At 33.1% G+C, this 16,647-nt stretch overlaps 1 protein-coding gene across 6 annotated transcripts in view; it reads right to left on the reverse strand.

Annotated features, from left to right (window-relative positions):
- Kcnt2 (potassium sodium-activated channel subfamily T member 2) overlaps positions 1-16,647 on the reverse strand; it is a 360,005-nt gene that overhangs the window by 168,350 nt on the left and 175,008 nt on the right. For all 6 annotated transcript variants that reach the window (XM_005335358.4, XM_040276882.2, XM_005335357.4 and 3 more), the window contains exons 10-12: positions 15,639-15,803; positions 13,797-13,933; positions 11,050-11,113 (exon numbers count right to left, since the gene is read on the reverse strand). In XM_005335358.4, the coding sequence (XP_005335415.1) occupies positions 11,050-11,113; positions 13,797-13,933; positions 15,639-15,803 (366 nt within the window). The remainder of the gene's footprint in view (positions 1-11,049; positions 11,114-13,796; positions 13,934-15,638; positions 15,804-16,647) is intronic.

The following is a 16,647-nucleotide window of genomic DNA, read 5'->3' on the forward strand; positions in this document are numbered from 1 at the left end:
TCTATCTCCATCCAATAGAACACAATTTAGCCAAGTCTTCTCCACCATAGAACAATGATCAACTTTCCCCACTTTCCAATAACAAGTTCCTCAATTGCATCTCAGACTTCATCAGAAGCATCTTTTACATTCATATTTCTACCAAGATTCTCTTTCTGACAATATATGTGCTTGCTCTAAGACAACCAATAAGGAGAATCTTGGTTTCAACTGTAAGGTTTCTCTTTCTTTATAGAGCACTCACCAAATTTTCATTAACATAAGCAGTACCATCAACATTGTTTCAAGGTAATCTAAACTTTTTGTCATTCAACATAAAACTCATCCTCTACCAATTAACCAATTGTAAAGCCACTTTCATATTTTTAGGTATTTTTCACAGCAGTATATACCATGATTCTAGTACTAAAATGTGTCCTGATTTGCTATGGCTACTATAATAAAATATCACACATGAGAAGAATTAAATAATGGAAATTCATCATCTGGTCATTGTGAAGACTAGAAGGCTGAAATCATAGTGTTAGTGGAGTGGGATCCCTCTGAGGACTGTTCCATTCCCTCCTCCTTAGCTTGAAGATGCTCCTCTTCATATTCCCATGGCATTCTCATTGGGATTTGTCTTCAAATTTACCTCCATACAAAGACAACATTCATATGTGATTGAGGCCTAACATAACAGCCCAATGTAATCTTGTCTCTGTAAACACCCTATCAAATAAAATCATATTCTGAGCTATCAGGAATAAGACTTCAACATATGGGCTTGAGAGGCAAAGGACACTATTTAACCTCATCAGAATTAAACTCTAGACATTGGTCATATTGTTCAAGTATAGCAACTCAAGTGAAAAGTCTTCCCAGGAAAGTACCCTGAATATGATTAATATTTGAAATAGATTGAAAAAGGAAGAGATTTTTAAAGGAAGTGAAATGAAATGGCCTAAGAGTTTAAAAATGAATTCTATAGAGAATAAATGAACCAAAGCACATGAGGAAGGGAATATCATGAAGGATAAAAAAAAAGAAATAAAAAAAGACCTGATAACTTAACAAAATGGAGCAAATAAGAAGGTAATAAAAAATGACCACTAAAATATGATCTCCACTAGGTTACATTTGATGCAGGTGCCTAAGGAGTTCATAGGTTGGAATGGTGCGTGCTACTTTATTCAAGAAGATAGGCATAAAGGGAAGAAAGAATAGGTAGTACTTCCAGGAAAAAAAGAGAACTAAAGTAATAGGTACAATAATCATACTTCAGTGGGATGGATACACAATGTTGGATGAGTCCTTTATCTTAATAATTAATGAGATTCATGATTGTTTTAAGCTAATGTTTCAAATAGTTTAATTAATAATTCAATGTAAAATATCTGCCTTTCCCAACACTTTCTAGCTCTTCCCCAGTTCTCTAAAACTTATCACTATGTAATATTCTATATACTTATTTAATTCGGATTTTGGTTCTCACTTCTACAAATAGACAAATTTCATGAAAACAGTAAACTTTACTGTCAAGTTTAGAACTGTATATTCAGCTGCTATGTTAGTATTTGGGCCATAGAATACTCAATCAATATTTTTTGAATAAATGAATGAAGAAATTATGGGATGACTATTTTAAAATGGGAAAAGTGTTGTACTGGGGCACTATTTTTTTCCTGTTTTAAAGATTATGATTGAGTAATCTTTTAACATACCACATGCAACATGCAACAAATTGTGTCAACTCACCTCATGAAAATTTGAAGCTGAATCCCTAAGGCATGTAAACATTATATGACAGTGTAAACAATAAATGAAGGCATGGCAGAGATGTGTCAAATAGCAGATCTATAACAGTTACCCATTCACCCCTAAAATGTAATGAAAGGTAACAGACACATGCAATGTACACCTGATTTTGAAAATTGAAAAGGATGGTGAAGGAACAGAAGAAAGGAGGACTGAAAAGCAGCCTCATATATGTAGTCACACAGCTCTAAATATTTGTTGGTTTCAACATTTAGAATCAATTAATAGATAATACAGGAAGAATAATTTATCCACTTTTTTTCAACATTCTAAATATTGAGACCAACAAATTAACCATTTGTTGGTCTCAACATTTAGAATCAATCAATAGATAATATAGGAAGAATAATTTATCCAATTTTTCCATTTAAAGAAAAATTTAAATGGCATCTAAAAATGTCTAAATGTATGTAAAAAAGACCAAAATTGGGAAATAGAAAACTGGCAGTGAAAATTGAAGGAAAGAAGTGGGAAACAAATGCCATTTTTCTTATAAGACAGACATACAAATGTATTATTAATAATTTAGGGGAAACAAAGTCAACATATTCTTTTAAGGGATAGACTGGGGATTAGAAGGAGTAGAACAAAAGCAGATGCCTAGAATCCTAACTATAAATTATTCTGATTATAATTTCTAAACAGTGGCATGACATTTATTTGCAAATGTAAGTAGAATGCCATTTGAACAGTGAGCTCTTATCTCTATGGGGAGTAATTTATTGTAAAGTAAGGGGTTTTGGAGCTGGACTGAACTGGGCAGAATCCAGTTTTTGCCTCTCTGGGGAATCTAATTAACACCTCTGAGCTTTAGTTCTCTCATCTATGAAACAATTGTATGAAATGCCTTAATGGGCACAAAATGCCTGACCATATGAATGCTACTCAATAAATGTCAAACCTGTTTCATTCCTTTTTTCATTTTTTTATTAAAAAGACTTGAAAATTTGTTCTAAATTATGCATACCAATGGTAAGAATGTTGACTAAAACTCCAACCCTATAAAAGCATGTAAGATTTGTAGAAAAATAGTATTAAGTTTCAAATATTTAAGTGTTATGTGAAGGGGATGTATAACATTTTCTTCTTTAGAAAGTATATATCATGTACTTCATTGTTTTAATAACATTAATCCAGAATAATCAGAAATCATTTTGACATGAGTGAAACTATGAGTGTTTTTTAAATGACTTTGGTCATTCATTATAAAGAAAAAAAAATGACTAAGGTAGTTGCTCTGGAACTTCCAAATTCCTGATTACCTACTGATTTTCCTATGAACAATGCAAAAATTTTATACAGACATAGTTTTCTCATGAAATGTAGTCCATTCCAAAGCCAAGTCCTTTGTAATCCCCATTAATTTTCATTTAGTTGTTATTCAGAACTCCCCCTTCCTCAAATCAGGAAAATGTGCACAATCAATTCTTCAGTTGCAATGAGTGCTCTTCCTGGTGAAACCATTTTATTAAAGTAACAAAAGAATTTAGTCATTTAATTTTTCACACTAAGAAATAACAACAGAAAGTGTCCTTTTCCAAAATAATATACCATTGACATATTTCAAATGTCATACTATGCCAAAGAGAATAATATTAAAAAATCAGAATAATTTATAACCACATTTAGGAAAAGTCCTTACAATTTTACCTAATAGTAAGCCAGGTGTGGTGGCACATGCGTGTAATCCCAGCGAATTAGGAGGCTGAGGGGGAAGGATTGCCAAATTCCAGGTCAGCCCAGCAATTTTTGGAGGCCCTAAGCATCAGTGAGACCCTGTCTCAAAATAAAAATACTACTAATAATAGAAAGGTCTTGAGATGTGGCTGAGTGGTCAAATACCCCGGGTTCAATACCCAGACCAAAATAATAATAATAATAATAATAATAATAATAATAATAATTCCTAATATCAAAAATTGAACTATACAGATTTTTAAAATGCATTTTCTTGCATATTACAGATTATACTAATTCACACACTGGAAGCGTGTGAAAATTATGGTGACACTGATTTGATCAGAGTAAAAGTAAAAAGTTCATTTTCTAAATTAAAAATATAAGATTTACTGAATGTGAAATGACTCAATTGTATCAAGACTGAATAGTCACAAAGGACAATTTTTTTTTCATCTACTTTTTTGACAAACAGAACAATTTAAATAATAGAAAAGAAAAATTTTTTGTACTAAGCCCTCAGGGGGGAAAAAAAAAGCTGTTCTAGATATTTTCTAAACTGCGGAAAAGATGTGTTTGTTTATTTTTGAGGAGTCAAAAAAGTAGTGATTCTACTGCTCCTGAATAGATTTAAGACAAATACTGGAGAAGGAGGAAGAGGGTTGTGAATTTTGGAGTTGTTTAACCAACCTCAATGTAGGAAAAATGTAGTATTGTTTACATCAGCAATTAGTTAACTCTTTCCTAAGAAATAAAATGTAACATTTCATTACCAAGCAATATGGTGTTCTCTATGTTAACATTGTTTGCTATTTAACATAATGCATAATTTGCCTAGATTTTATTATTTCTATGTAAGTCAAATATTTTGGATTCCTGTGCCCACCACCTACATGTAAAAATGATTTTAAAAAGAGATGACTAAAGCCAATTGTTGCATACAGATGTGAGAATTCTAGAAATAGTCAGTCATCCTTTTTATAACAAGTCCCTGAAAATTTGTCTTTCAAAGGGCAGAAGACACTTGGGTGAGATCCTTAAAACCAAGTGTAAAACATCTGAGAGACTCTCCAGTCTGCCAAAGGGATTAAGATGTAGATTCAGAGCCTCATGTGGATATGATTCTTCCTTATCTTACTATCAAAACTTAAAACTCCATTCATTTGTATGACCTAGTGATACTCTCTTCATAGACCTTATTCAAGATGCCCCAGCAGTGACATTAACTTCTCTGTTGGATTTCTAAGAATTGAGTTGCTCTCCCAAAATCTACTAACCCCTTGCTATTTTGCTGAACCTTCCACAGCTATATCACACTATTGCTTTCACTGAACTGTTGTTAGAAACTACGAAGCTGTTGAATTATACCTGTTTTCCTAGATTTCCCTTGGTATGTCTTGTATCTTCTCCTAAATCACATGTGTGAATAAGACAGCATAATTTCATCAGGTTTGGGGATGAAAATTGAATTTTAAAATATATAAGTATATAAAATATGTATAATTCAATTGCAAATATGCCCATTCTATTATTGTCCTCTTAAGGGTTACATAAAGTTGACATTTAGAGGAACCCATTTGCTTCCTCATAAAAAGTCTCATTTTTTACCATAGTGATGTTTTTTCCTAGATAAAATTATATTCCAAATTTTACATAATTAAAACTATTATGAAAATTGTATATACACAGGGCAAAAAGGCAAATTTACTAATGTAATAAAATACAATAGCAAATCCCTCTTGCTGTCATATGACAAGAATATGCCATATTTCCACTACACAGAGGTAGTTACTTTAAATCCCTAATTCTAATTATTCTCTTATTTCCTCCATATCTAAATATGACTCTTACTATTTCGTGATTTTTCAATTGTAAATATCTACTTCCTTGGAGTCACAGAAGAACATATTTTCTTGTACCCACCCTCAACCCTCCTAAATCATAATTTCCTACCTCCTTTGAATGTAGTTCAAAAATAATTCTGATAAAATCAATACTCAGTATTCCATTATATGATTATTATTTATAATAAAGCATAGCGGGCACTAATTTTTTTCCAAATATTGAGTTATTAGTCTTTCTCTAGACGCAATTCTCTATTTTGGCATTTCTTTAATTCTCTAATTATTCATTATAGTTGTAAATATGGATCAGCCTATTCAGGCTGTCATAACAAAATACCAAAGGCAGAATGGCTTATACAACAAAAATTAATTTTTTCAGTTTTCCTGTTTGAAGTCCAAGAGCAAGATAATGACAGGGAAGAGCAGGTTTCTTCTGAGGCCTCTGGCCTTGGCTTACAGATCCCTACTTCCTTACTGCTTCTTCATAGGCCTGCACACCAGTGTCTCTCTATGTATCCATATTTCCTTTTGCTATAAGGATATAAGTTACTGGATTAGGACCAGTCCTACTGGCCTCGTTTTAACTTCATTATATATTTAAAAGTCCCGTATCCAAATACAGTCAAATCCTGAAGTTCTTCGGGTTAGGGCTTCATCATGTAAATTTTAAGGCGGCAAAATTCATTCAGAAACATTTGTCCAGAAATGGAAATCTCTTCTCAACATACAAAACTACACCAGGTAATACGAGTTTCATGGGGTTTTTTTATTAATTAAAAAAATGACAATGTAATGCATTACAATTCTTATTAAACATATGTACCACAATTTTTCATATCTCTGTTTGCATATAAAGTATTTTGAAACCCAATTCGTGTCTTCATACATGTACTTTGGATAATGATGTCTATCACATTTCACCATCCTTGCTAATTCCCTACCCCCCTCGCTTTTCCTTCCACCCCTCTTTCCTCTATAAAATTCATCTATTCCTCCCATGCTCCCCCTCTCTACCATATTGAAATTTCTGGGATACTAAGAAAGCAATACTAAGAGGAAAATTTATTGCATGGAATTCATTCCTTAAAAAAAGAAAAAGTCAACAAATAAAGGACCTCACACTACATCTCAAAGCCCTAGAAAAAGAAGAACAAATCAACAGCAAAAGCAGTAGAGGGCAAGAAATAATTAAAATAGAGCTGAAATCAATGAAATCGAAACAAAAGAAACAAATGAGGGCTGGGATGTGGCTCAAGCAGTAGTGGGCTCGCCTGGCATGGGTGCAGCCCCAGGTTCGATCCTCAGCACCACATACAAAGAAACAAATGAAAAAAATGGCAAAATAAAAAGTTGGTTCTTTGAAAAAATAAATAAAAATCGACAGACCCTTAGCTACGATAACGAAGAGAAGGAGAGAAAAAACTCTAATTACCAGCATATGTGATAAAAAAGGTAATATCACAACAGATACTACAGAAATACAGAGGATAATTAGAAATTGTTTTGAAATCTTATACTCCAATAAAATAGAAGACACTGAAGCCATCGACGACAAATTTTTTAAGTCATACAAACGATTTGCCCAGATTGAATCAGGAAGATATACTCAATTTAAACAGACCAATATCAAGTGATGAAATAGAAGATGCCATCAGAAGCCTACCAACCAAGAAAAGCCCAGGTCCAGATGGCTACTCAGTTTAGTTCCAAAAGACCTTTAAAGAAGGACTAATACCAATACTCTTCAATTTATTTCAGGAAATAGAAAAAGAGGCAGCACTTCCAAACTCATTCTATGAGGCCAATATCACCCTGATCCCCAAACCAGGCAAAGATACATCAAAGAAAGGAAACCTCAGACCAACATCTCTAATGAACATAGATGCAAGAATTCTCAATAAAATTCTGGCAAATCGAATACAAAAACATAAAAAAGATTGTGCACCATGATCAAGTGGGATTCATCCCAGGGATGCAAGGTTGGTCAACATAAGGAAATCAATAAATGTAATTCATCACATAAATAGACTTAAAGATAAGAATCATATCATCATCTCAATAGATGCAGAAAAAGCATTTGACAAAATACAGCACCCCTTTATGTTCAAAACACTGGAAAAACTAGGGATAACAGGTACATATCTCAACATCGTAAAGGCTATCTATGAATTTCATGTTTTTCTCAGAGGAATTCCTCCATTCTCTATTGTGGTCAGGGCATGCTGCTCAGTTTGCTGGTTTACAATCTTATGTCAACACACCCATAGAAATTTCTACTCTCCTTCCTCTGGGGGCTAACCTGAGTCATCTTCTTCCTTGCTCACATCTTGATTTTAGTAAAAAAAAAAACAAAAAACAAAACATTTTGTAGCAAATTCCCATGAGTTGTACATCTCCTGAAATCTTTAATCTTTACAATACCTTTCTTTCAAACATTTTACTTGACTAAAATTTTGCCAAGATACAAAATACTAAGTTGAAAATTATTTTTCTTCTGAATATTGACAGCATTTTCTTTTTGCCTCCTGGCTTCTAGTATTACCATCAAGAAGTTTGAAGACACACATATTCTCCATCCTGAACTTTAAATGTTTTCTTCTTTTTTTCTTGTTATCTGTGCTCTCATTTTAGTTCTACCTTTAATGGTCTTTCTCTTATCTCATTCTCTCTAATCCACTTAGGTTTTTCCTATTCATTGTCCTATAACAAGTGGACTTTTTGAATTTGACAATTTGATTCTGGAGAATTTGATTGGATTATATTTTCAATAATGTTGTTCACTATTATTTCTAGGTTCCCTTTCTTTAATTCTGACTATGTATATACTTTTTTTTCTGCTTAATCCTCTAATTTTCTCACATTTTGACCCTTTTTCTGTTATTAAGTATTATTATTCATTTTACTATTTTGCAATCTTCCAAGGCCCTGAGGTTTAACCTCTAGGCCTTTTATTGAATTTTGTATTTGTTACTCTATATTAGGCTGGCTCCCCAAATGTTTCTTTCTTTTGTTTGGACTTGTTTTGGTTTACAGCATATACTATTCTTGTTTTATGTACATACCAGATTCTTATATTACTATGAAGATATTTATTATGTGACATCTTCTAAATATATATTTTAAAACTGATATCTTTGCCCAGAATTATTTGGTGCTGTTCACACTTCCTCTGATTTCTCTTTACTGCAAGCTTTTTGTTTATTCATTCATTTATTCTTTCTTTTTCTAGTTAGAAATTCTCTCAAATGTCTGGTAATTCCTATTGTCTGAATGTATATGGGAAAGAAGCTCTAGAAAGCTGCTCAAACTCAGGGGTGTTTTCATGAGGGTTTTACTCTAAGGTGATCATTTGTGATACTACTCTGCAGAACTCTAGAGATTATTTATGTTTTATATGTATACACAGAATTTTCGCTTAAGATGGACCATGTCCTCAGATAAACCTGTCACTGTTGTTCGTGGAGTTCGGAACCTGGCTGCAAGGATTCTGTAAGACACGGAAGGAGGAAGAAGCATGTTAGGCAACTGGCTCCTAATTTCCCTAATTTTAGCACATGCTGAGTGTCTCTGAAAGGAGAGTACCCTTAGATCAAATTCTCTAAACAGTAAACTTCTTTTCGCAGGGCTAAGAAAGTAAACAGCAATAGATGTATGGAAAAATTAAGGGAATCTGCTTTTCTCAGACTTTTAATTGTTATTGGTACATTTAGTCCTACTTATAACCTTACTTTCAGAGGCATCTGGTGTCTCTATCTCCTGAGACTTGAGGTTCCGTTGCAGAACGCAGCCTGCTTCTGATTTGTTTCCTCTTTCAACCTAAATTTCAACTTCCTTCTGGCTCAGCCAGTTGCCATTCTTCCACCTGCTTGCTAGTTTCCAAAAATTCTCCTGGGTTCTCTAACAGAGAACCAAACCGTCTGTTCTTATGAGTATCAATCATTTTATTCACTCCCTATCAACTTAGTAGAGTGTCAGGAGGAAATAGAATGCAATTGTTTAACTGAAAGCTACAAATCCACATTGTAAAGGGTATTCTAGAAGATATCATGTATTTATTTCCTAATGCTTAGACCTCCCTTGTGACCCAAAGGCATTAAAGATACTGAAAGACTGAATGTATTGTATACCTAAGTTACACCCAAAGGGAAAACAAATACATAAGTCAAATAATTATAGAAATGCAAGATTATGTTCAGTTCAAATTTGTTTTTTCAGTGTATATGTTTGGAGTACCTACTATGCCAAACCAATTAAGAAACTACTGAAGTAGTGCTTAAGTAAATTGAAGAGGATCTGGTCTGAATGACCTAGTAAATGAGGAAAAGGAGGAGAGTAATGATATTTTTTAAAAATACATATTTTTAAATAAACTATTTTGCAAGTTTTCCTATCATTTGTTTGGTCTCTGACCAACTACTAGCTTTCTGGGGCTGCTATAACAAAGTATCAAAAACTGGATGGCTTAAACAACAAAAATTTAGAGGTCTGAAATCCAGGCATTGGCAGAGTTGGTTTCTTCTGAAAGCTGTCAGGGAACAATCTGTTCCAGGCCTCTCTCTTAAGCTCATAGAGTGCTGCTTTCATGTCAATTTGGAACTCTTGTATGTACACATCTGTCTCAATTTTTTTTTCTATTTTGATATGACATCAGTCCTTGCAGATTAAGGCTTGCCCTAATGGCTTCATTAAAATTGGATTGCCTCTGAACACATTTAGTACCAACGTTCACATCTGAGTACTAAGAGTTAGGACTTCAACATATGAAATTTGTGGGAACACCATTCAAATCACAGCAGCTTTCTTCAAATGGAGGTTGAGAAAATTGGTCGGAATGATAAGAATGAGTAAGAACTTTAGGAAAATTAAAGGAAGGCCACCTTAGAGCCTGCCACATTCAAGATTTAGAGTCCTAAATTAGTGCAATAGAGTGTGCCTAATCGATGCTCCAGAAATCGTCACAATATGTGCTTGAAGACCTCGGCTTATTTTGCCTTTCTCCCAGTCACTCCAGAGGTAATTCAGCACTCTCATTTGTCCATGAACCACAAATAAAGCTAGAGATGGGATTACTGGTTTAAAAAATATAATTGGTACCAGTACTCAGTCAACATGAATAGTGCACTTTTAAAAAATAATAAAATCATAACACATTTTAAAATAATAGAAGTAAAACTTTAATACTTTATTTGATTTCATTATAAGTTTATAGAACTTTGACAAAAAATACACCACAGAGACCCTATAAATCAAATATTACCAAACCGAATTTTATCAAACTCACCTGGGGGTCTTTTAAAAATGTAGTGATTTCTGATTCCCACCAGTGATACTCTAAATAAAATTTTCATGAATGTATATTTTTTAGAAACCCTACAACGGATTCCAATGCAGACTGCCTGATCCATCTGCCTTGTTTTAGTGTTGAGGAAATTGAGGCCACTTTAACAAAATTACATATTGTAGGGTATATTTAACAACAACAAAAAAGGTCTAGTTCTGTTTTTATTTCCAACAACAGAAAACTCAGAGGATTAGTATGAACTACTTGATTTTGACTTTTTATTGATACAACAATGCAACTTTTCTTATATTAAGGCAAAGATAGCTAAGCAATCATTGCTTCTCTTTAGTAAAATTTAAGGTCAATATTTATTATTGGAAGATTTATAAAAATCAAACAAAAATCTAATATGAAAAGCACAACTTACGAAAGTAGATATTAGAAACTTACAGATGATGTCCTATCTACTTCACATCGGCTGCTCAGAATAAAACAGGCCTCAGCATCATCCATCCTAAATACAGACAAAAACGCAAAATAATTACACACTGAAATATTACTTGGAGAATAGAATTTCAACGCTTGGTCCATATAGTACATGTAGACTATGTGCATCCTTAAGCTTAAGCAAAAGTTGAATTTCTAGCAAATCATGACTATATTTGGCTGAATAAAAAAAATTGTTGGATTATCTATATAACTCAGTAGTTTATGACACTACTACACTAGTAAAGATATTCAAACTTTATTTTCTTTTATGATTATATATTTTTATAAAGGCTTTGCATAAATTAAGGGGTGGTATTGAACCTTATTTCATGATTAATTACATTTCAACTGCTATGTCAGTTAAAATAAGAGGGTGGGAACAGAGCTCATCTGCATTTATAAATCAAACTCTAGTGTTTATTTCTATTTCCCTGAGATAATGCATTGTTGTGTTCCAAACCTCTTCCCCTCATGCTAGGGCTTTATATTTCTTAAATTTAGTGATGCAGCAATATGCTCGAGTGCTTGATACATAATGTTTTCAAGCATAAGATGAATATTTTCAAAATTAGGTATGATTTATCTTTCTGGTACACTATGATAAAATAAACCTTTTCCAAAAAAAAATATTTTTGATGGACAGCAAAGTTAAAAAAGTTCATAAAATTAATTCAAACCAAACAGTTCTGAATAAATGTTGAGCCATGATTACTAAGATAACATTTTCTAAACATCATTTTCAACAAAGCAATTCAAAACTCATGCAACTGACCTTTGAAACTTGTTTGGAGAATCCTATTCCTTGCTCCTTGCATGGGGAATTGTGTTGAAGAACGTGTTAGTTAACATTACATCCCACATCTTTTATATGAAATTAGGAATGGAAATGAACACAGAAATGGAAACTGTCACCCTACATCTTTATCAACCCATCCTTTTTTGAGTATTATCATCTGGCTCCCTCTCACTCTTCATCCCCTTTCTTTTGTGGGGATTCCAGTGAAGGACTGTTTCCTGAAAGTGTGATTGCTTTTTCTGAGAAACCATTTTCAAATTTTTAATCAGACATTGATTATGTTAATCCTAAACAGTATCTAGCTTAGATCTAAACAGTTCAGATTACTTTCTGAGACCAAAAAAAATCCTTCATTTATCACACAAATTAATAATGAACATTCTACAGACATTATGTATGCTTATTGGGTGTAGAACTTAAATCATACAATAAATCAAGCATTCTGTTTATCTACACAAATGAATATGAAAATAAAGATTATATTACTGTCTAAGTAACAGTTCCTCTAGAGCACCCAAATAATGATGAAGAGAATCCATGGCAAACACCTAAATTCAGGGATTGCTTGAAGTGCTTGGAACATCTGTGATTCAAAAAATTCTCTTACATAAAACAACACATTTCATCCAGCATGGTACTTATAAACTCTCAGAAACACTTATTTACCAGTTTTACTTTTCATTATATCCTGGGAGTTTCTAGTGTGACCTCATGCTTTAGAAAGTGAGTCATTAAAACAAACCTCAGTTTAACTTTGCCATTTATGAATCAAAAGTAATGTCAGAGTACCTAATTGCTAGGTATGTAGTCACTACTTGAATGATTAAGCAACAAAAAAGAGCTTTTTACTTTTCCTCTACTCTTTTTATTATCAGACCATGCGCTTGCTCACACTCTCTCTCTCTCCTTCTCTCTCTACACACACATACACACACACACACACACACACACACACATACACGCCTTGCAGGGAGCAAAAAAAAAAAAAGCTTATGCTCTAATATTCATGAGACTTTTAAATCTTAGGTAGCACATAGGTCAACTCAGGATGAACGTGAAGACATGTTTAAAACGTTTCAAGCATCAGGAAACATCTAGCAAAACTAAGGCTTTCTTTTCACTTCTGAAACTAAGGACCTAGTATTAATGAAGCCCTAATTTCCAGGAGCCCATGGTCTACCCACTCTTGCTTCACTCTGCTCATGTGGCAGAAATTCCGTGCCCTAGATTATATCACCTAAAGCTAAATTGGCTGGGACATGTACAACAGGAAGAGGACAGTTCAGAAAGACCTCTAACCCTCTAGATTCCTTCAGCCTCCAGGGATTCTTCTGTCCCTGATCCCAGAAAACACAAGTGCTTTCTGCCTAATATATTTTTGTAAACTCTTTAAAATTTAAAACTCAACTCATTACTTCTTTGTTTGTTTTGTTTTGGTGCTGGGGATTGAACCCAGGGCCTTCTGCATGCAAGGCAAGCACTCTACCAACTGAGTTATATCCTTAGCCCTTGGCTCATTACTTTCATATCTCAAATAATGCTTAGTCCAAGATTTCTATTTTCAGAATCAAAACAATATGCAGGGACTCTGAGACTACTGTAACAGTGAGTCTGGATACATTCGCCCACCTCTGACAGCTTGGAGAATTAGACCATGCCACACTTCTCATTGCAACTTGTTGACACAGTCTGCTGAACATCTTTCCCTAAGGTAAGGCTGGGAAAGAGGAGCAAATAAACCAATTTTATATTTTTAACATTTTAATTGGACTCATAGCAGAACTAAGGCTAATTTCTATTTTCAAACATCCTTAACACATTTTGTAACATTGCTGAGATTTGGAAGATAAAAAAGATATTAAAGCACTCAAAACCACAAGCTGCAAGATGGAAAACAGATAAGGATACCTACTTTGCTCTCAGTAGATCCTGATCTTTAAGAGCGGAACCCTGAAGGTAGATAACTCTTTGAGACCACATTGGAATCTGTAAGACCCTTCGAACTTGCACATCCATTTCAGTAGGACACAAAATCACCACATAATAATCCTATTCAAAACAAATTGGGAAATGGGGAAAAAACAAGAATGCTTTAAGTTGTCTTACCTAGGTAATTAAAATATTTGAATATTTTGAAATACAATAAAATTGAAATGATCTCCTGCTTATAGAGGTTTATATATAAACTTCAGCATAAATTAAATAAATTACATTTAATAACATTACACTATAATAAACACAACTGAGACAAACAGAATTTCATAAATCATTCCTCTTTACCTATTTCAATTATATTAGTACCACAAAGGGAAGCGATTATACACCACATACTCCAAACCCTCTTTTAGCCTATGAAGTGTTAGTTGTAACTATAGAATGATCCCAACATACATATTTTGAATGGCACATAGAAGTGTTTAAGAACCAATTTCTCCTTCAAGTTATTACTTTTTAAAACAAAACTGTGATAATTATTATCATTTGGTAATATTTTTATGGACAATAATTTACAATAATTTTTGATGAATTAGTAATTCATATAAACATTGAAAACACTGACAAAGTAAGTGAAAGTGCTTGGGATAAAAAAATTTTCAAAATATATGGTCCCTTGGAGAAAATACTAAATTATTCAAAGTGATAGTATGGTGTAAAACAAAAGGATCTGTATGACTTGAAATTCTTTGGTGAACATTCACTATTTTATTGCTCTAAAATATGCCTGGTGGAAGTTTTGGAGTTTTAAGAATTCTTTATATTGATACTAGATAAAACTCATGATTATAGGATCAAAATTTTCCACAAAAGAGATATTCCTTATTAGTTATAATAGCAAACTAGAAATTATAAATAAGAAAAAATTTTAAATCCAAAATACGAATGAAAATTTCTCTAAACCACCATTTAATTGATATGAAAACAGAAGATTTTTATATGATATAGTTATCAGTTTTAAAGTAAGTTTTTTAAATGTAAAAATATAGTATTTAAAAGCTCTAAAAAATATTCACAAATCTATGCTTTTTCTTTTAATAAAGGAAGAATGAACAAATATACTCAGCAATGTCTCCATCACCAGAACTATTTAACCCCATGACAATGATATACTGAGGAAGGACCAACAAATCTACATTGACCATGTATCCTAAAAGTAGAAATATCCAAGGATTTCATCTGCCTAGGCAAATTAAGAAACTCTTCTGAATTCGTGTTCTTGATTCATCTAGTTACTGTACAATTTTGGGTCATTTACTGCTACTATAAATAGTACCTAGTTATACTCCAGGAAACAAACCAACAAAAATAAATAAATGAATAAAGAGGAACTTCCAGACTTCCACATTTTCAGCAGCAAAACTTCATGAAATTCTGTAGCATTCAAGTGAACAGATGATATTGAAATGGTTCCTTCATTGTTTTATTATACTTTATGTTTAAAATTCACTGTTTCATAAAAATGTCATTTATGTTTTATCCAAGGGAGAAAAAGCAACCATTTAATTCAAAGAAAATCTTGCTTTCTGAATTAACATAATTCCATCTGTCTTTTAGTGTAGATACAGAAAGAATCTGAAAATGCTGTTTATTCCTCTAGCATTTTTTCTATGTTCTTGGCTATATTTGTAGTTCTTCATTTACTCTCTATACCTTTGGTTGTATAAACTAAAAACCTCCAAATGCAGGCTCCACTGTCAGTTAACTGAATTTGATAATATATTAATAGGTATGATCCAGTATCATGCATTAAATGTACCTGTAGTCTTGGATGAGCATAGAATTCATTTAAAAAATCCATAAGTAAATCAATCTTCAGTGAGCTGACGCACAGAACAACATGCTTTTCAGTCTGAGCTCTGTGTCGACTATAATTGCCACCTGACTTTTGTCTCTCCATCCACAAATAGGCCAGCTGTTCGAACTGTAATATATTTTTGAAATGTGAATGAATAACATCATACATGAAAATACAAAAGAAAATCAATCCAGTATATGCATCCTTTATTAGGTATAGTCAATTTCTTAGGTGAACTCATTAAGATTCTAAGTATTCTCTTCAACAACAGATTTGTCATATGATTTCTTCAGAGATTATAACTGTCTGCCATGAGTTTCAGGTATCTAAGGAAATAAATTACCACAATTGTGTTACTATATCACATCAGGCCACTAAAAGGCTTATGCATTTACTTTATATACAGTAGAACGTGATAAGTTATGCCATATGCTGAGCGAAATTGTCAGCATCCCTCCACATTCTCCTGTCAAGTTCTACCCACATGTCATGCAATGGGAAATTCCCTTATCAAGACACAAAAGCCACACCACACCCTCATCAGTATCTGGAGGAAGAGGAGTGAGCAAGGGAAGAGTATAAGGAAACAAGATATAGAAGGTAATTTTTGTGGCTGAAAAGGATGTATTTAGATACACTCATTGCCAAAGTTGTGTAATGAACATGCAAGTTTAATTTACACTTCATCATATCTCTGTTCTGACATGCTCACTTAGGAGCACCCAGGGGTCATTACAAGAAGGAGTTGCCAATTACTTCTATTTATCTTAAGTCATATTTTATATCCCTATCCTTTTGCAACCTCCTATTCAGGTCCCAAAATGCTGTATATTAGTTGTAACACCATGTTCAAATTTTGGTTTAGTTGAACATAAATAATCAATTTCTAATCCATTGAAGTTTATGGCTTTTAGGTTTATTTTCAAGAGTTGAGAGAAATTGACCCTTCACAAATTTGTTTCTTTGGTCT

This window comes from Ictidomys tridecemlineatus, chromosome 10 (assembly GCF_052094955.1).
Source record: "Ictidomys tridecemlineatus isolate mIctTri1 chromosome 10, mIctTri1.hap1, whole genome shotgun sequence".
Lineage (NCBI taxonomy): Eukaryota > Metazoa > Chordata > Mammalia > Rodentia > Sciuridae > Ictidomys > Ictidomys tridecemlineatus.